Genomic DNA, 4,173 nt, shown 5'->3' with positions numbered 1-4,173 from the left:
AAGGAAGGAAGGGAGGGAGGGAGGAAGGAAGGAAGGAGGGAAAAAAGAAAAGGAAAGAAAGAAAGGGAGAGAGAGAGAAAAGGAAGGAAGGAAGACGGAAGGGAGGGATAGAGGAAGGAGGAAGAAAAGTCTGAGTCAAGGAGAGGGGATGCATGTGGGTATGCAAGAGGGCTGTTTCTACCATCATAAGACCTTTCGGCCTAGGACTTGGCTTCAACATAGCATCTACCTTCCCTGGGGATCTCCAAAGCTGGGCCAGGGTGTCTGATTTGGGATAGATCTCCAGTGACATTTTGGTTGGTCAGCTTCATCCCTGGCCAGAGGCCTTCTGGGTAGGGCTACATGGCAGTGTGCTCACAACAGCAGCTATTTACAGAGCGCCTACTCTATACAGACACTGTGCAAATGCCTCGATCCCCCAACCCTGAACAGAAGCCATAGCATGTCCAGAATGGACCTCCAGATGGCTTCCCATTGTCTCCAAGCATCACTGCAAGCTTCGCCAAGCCCCTTCTCTGGAAAGGCTTGAGAGAACCCCCTCCTGCCAACTGCCAGAGTGTAGATTGTCAGTCCCATTGACAGACAAAGACATAGCCTCAGAAAGATTAAACCACTTGCCCCAGGTCCCACAGCTAAGAAAGGTAGGATTTAGGCCGGACACGGTGGCTCACCCCTGTAATCCCAGCACTTTGGGAGGCCAAGGTGGGCAGATCACCCGAGGTCAGGAGTTTGAGACCAGCCTAGGCAACATAGCAAAACCCCATCTCTACTAAAAATACAAAAATTAGCCGGGCGTGGTGGCACATGCCTGTAATCCCAGCTACTCGGGAGGCTGAGGCAGGAGAATTCTTGAACCTGGGAGGTGGAGGTTGCAGTGAGCCGACATGGAGTCAGTGTACTCCAACCTGGGCAAGAGAGCAAGACTCTGTCTCAAAAAAAAAAAGGCAGGATTCAAACTCTTCAGGCCTGTCTGACTTCACATTCAGGGATCTTGACTTTTTACCATGCTGGCCTTCCCTCTGGGAGCTTCCAGTCTCACGAGGCCTATGCCAGCCATGGCAGGGACATTTTGGGTAAGCATGAAATAGATGCGTCATCAGCAGTGGGATGAAAGCGGGTGTGGGTTCAGGAACACCTGGCTGATCCAGACTCTTCTCCCGAGGCAGGTGTGGATGGTATCGCCCAGGCGTACTCAGCTTGCCTGCCCCACATCCGCTTCTACGGTCCTACCAATTTCTCCCCCATCGTCAACCACGTGGCTCGGTTTGCGGCCCAGGCCACACAGCAGCAGACGGCCACGGTGAGTAGTCAGCTGCAAGCCAGGCATGCCAGGAACCACGCACATCCTCTGGGCTGGGGAGTAGGATATTCTGCCTTCTCTTTGCTCTAAATCCTAGTGGACACCTCTGGGCCTCAATTTACCTTCACGTATTATAAGAGAGTTGAATCAAGCTTAACTTGATTGGTCCTGGCTTCCTGGAGCACAGACTGGAGAAAGTAAATCCATTCGTGCTGAGCGGGAAGCAGGGCTGTGATCAATGGGAGCTGTCTCCCCAGGGCGAGGTACTGGTTATTCCCATAAGAGAAACAAGATGGAAAACTGGAGGCGGTGATCCCTGAGGCCCTAACGCTGACCCTTCTGAGCCACCTAGTTCTAATCAGAGCTGCCCCTGCCTCACACTGAGGGCTGCTGAACTGTCTGGCCCTGGCCCTACACTCAGCAGCAAGCCTAGAGCCTCACTGCCCCAGCCTGAGGCTGCCAAGGCAGCGTGGCATCTGGAATATATGGTGAGCAGCCATCCCAGGCATCTGCAACCCTGGTCTCCCTTCCCTTCTCCCGCCCCCAGCTGCAGGCTGGCTCCCAGGCAGGCCCTACTGGCAGGGCCTGATGCCACTGATGGGGTCACCAAGGGTCACCTTGCCCACCTCCCAATTTCCACCATGACCTGCCCTTGCCTCCCTCTGCAGTATGAGTTGAGGGGTCTTCTCCCCCTGCCCTAAGGGCAGTTCTCTGATGTCCCTTCTGCCTTCTCCTGACCTTGGGGACCTGACTGACCTACATGCCCTTTGCATAGGACTTCTCAGCCCCTGACCCAGCCCTGCTCCTCAGGCTCCAGTGCCATGATGGGGAATCAGGCACCCAGCCCGGAGCTGTGGATGCTGGTCTGGGTTGAAGAGACTTGACTCCATTTCCTTTCTGGCCACCAGCTCCTGGGAGACCTCGGCCTCCATTGAAAGAAGAGGGTTGCTGAAGTCGCTTCTAGAGTGTTCATTTCACTAGACTCTAAAATATCCCAGATTCACCTACTTCCCCATGGCCACAGGTCTCACTGGACCCTGCAGCCGCCCTCACCACTCCTCACACCACCACTTCACACACTACCATTTGTTTCCCCCACTGGAGAGTCAGATCCAGCCGCTGCCCTGCCAAAAACCCTCTGCCATCAGATTGGATCCCCTGAGGCCAGCCTCTGCCTTCCTTACCGACCCCCTCACTGACTGCACAGCCCCTTCCTTCTCTTAGGATGATTCTGCCACCCAAACCCCTCTGTGTTCCTCAAGCAATCCTAGCTGTTCCCCCGCAGGTCCTTCCTAGACTCTGCAGGGCCCTGCCTAGACTCTGCAGGGCCCTCCCTCAGGGCCTCCTCCCGCAAGCAGCCTTCCCTAACCACCTATCTGAAGCAGATCTCTTGCCTTCTCTGCCTGTTCCTGGCTGACCCTGATGATGGTCGGCAACATCTAGTTCACATCCTTCTTTCCACGCCTGGTCCAGCGCCTGGGCTGTGCAGGCTCATCGTGCTCTGTGAATGGACGAAGTCAGCGCTGGCTGAGGGATATGAGCTGTACAAGTTCAATCAGAGCCTCCTCCCCCAGGGAAAGGGACCTGGTCCCATGCCTAAGGGAACCATCTAGGGGAAGGAGGCACCTGGTCATCAGGGAGGTGGCAGTTGGCTTCCGGGAGATGGTGGGAAAGATAGTGCAACTGCCCAGTGGGTTCACCTTGCCTGCTGCCTAGACAGAACTGATTTATCAAGACAGGGGAATTGCAATGGAGAAAGAGTAATTCACACAGAGCTGGTTGTGCAGGAGACCGGACTTTTATTATTACTCAAATCAGTCTCCCCGGGAATTTGGGGATCAGAGTTTTTAAAGACAATTTGGCGGATAGAAGCTTGGGAAGTGGGGAGTGCTGATTGGTCAGGCTGGAGATGGAATCATCGGGGGTCGAAGTGAGGTTTTCTTGCTGTCTGTGTTCCTGGGTGCGATGGCAGAACTGACTGAGCCACATTACTGGTCTGGGTGGTGTCCGCCGATCCATGGAGTGCAGGGGCTGCAAAATCTCTCAAGCACTGATCTTAGGTTTCACAATAGTGACATTATCCCCAATTTGGGGGAGGTTCAGACTCTTGCAGCCAGAGGCTGCATGACCCCTAAACTGTAATTTCTAATCTGTAGCTGATTTGTTAGTCCTGCAAAGACATACTGGACCCCAGGCAAGAAGAGGGTCTTTTGGGGAATGGGCTGTTACTGGTTTGTTTCAGAGTCAAACCATGAACTGAATCCCTTCCCAAAGTTAGTTTGGCTTACACCCAGGAATAAACAAGGACAGTTGAAGGGTTAGAAGCAAGATGGAGTCAGTTAGGTCTGATTTCTTTTGCTGTCATAATTTCCTCAGTTATAATTTTGCAAAGGCGGTTTCCATAGGAGCGGGGAGGGTCAGAGCCTGTTCTGATGGTTCAGGAGGCAGCAGAGGGTCTGTGGGAAAAATGGGTACCCTGGAGTGGCAGGTGCCAGGGTTTGAATCCTGCCGCTATCCCTTCCTCACTGTGTGACTTGGACAAGTCACACAGTGACAGGCCAGCAAAGAAGGACAGGCCAGCAGAGAGCTCAGGGAAGAGCGGCCCGGGTAGAGGGAACAGCAAGCGCAGGACACGGAGGCAGTGCCCAGCCGGAAGGAGCTCAGAGTGCCGGAAGGAGCGTCCCGGCCCTGACCCTGGCAACCCTGAGCCTGGGGCATGTTTCTCCTTATGGAATGGAATGTTTCCTGCTCTGAACCCATTTCCTCTTTTTGTTTTTTGAGACAGAGTTTCACTCTTGTTGCCCAGGCTGGAGTGCAATGGTGCAATCTCAGCTCACTGCAACCTCCGCCTCCTGGGTTCAAGCGATTCTCCT

General features: G+C 54.1%; 1 protein-coding gene across 1 annotated transcript in view; it reads left to right on the top strand.

Moving 5' to 3' along the window:
- Positions 1-4,173, top strand: part of CPNE2 (copine II) — a 42,407-nt gene that overhangs the window by 30,572 nt on the left and 7,662 nt on the right. The window contains exon 14 of the mRNA XM_011938851.1: positions 1,167-1,300. Within this exon, the coding sequence (XP_011794241.1) occupies positions 1,167-1,300 (134 nt within the window). The remainder of the gene's footprint in view (positions 1-1,166; positions 1,301-4,173) is intronic.

This window comes from Colobus angolensis, unplaced genomic scaffold (assembly GCF_000951035.1).
Source record: "Colobus angolensis palliatus isolate OR3802 unplaced genomic scaffold, Cang.pa_1.0 Scaffold178, whole genome shotgun sequence".
Taxonomy (NCBI): Eukaryota; Metazoa; Chordata; class Mammalia; order Primates; family Cercopithecidae; genus Colobus; species Colobus angolensis.
This window is presented reverse-complemented; position numbering and strand designations above follow the sequence as displayed.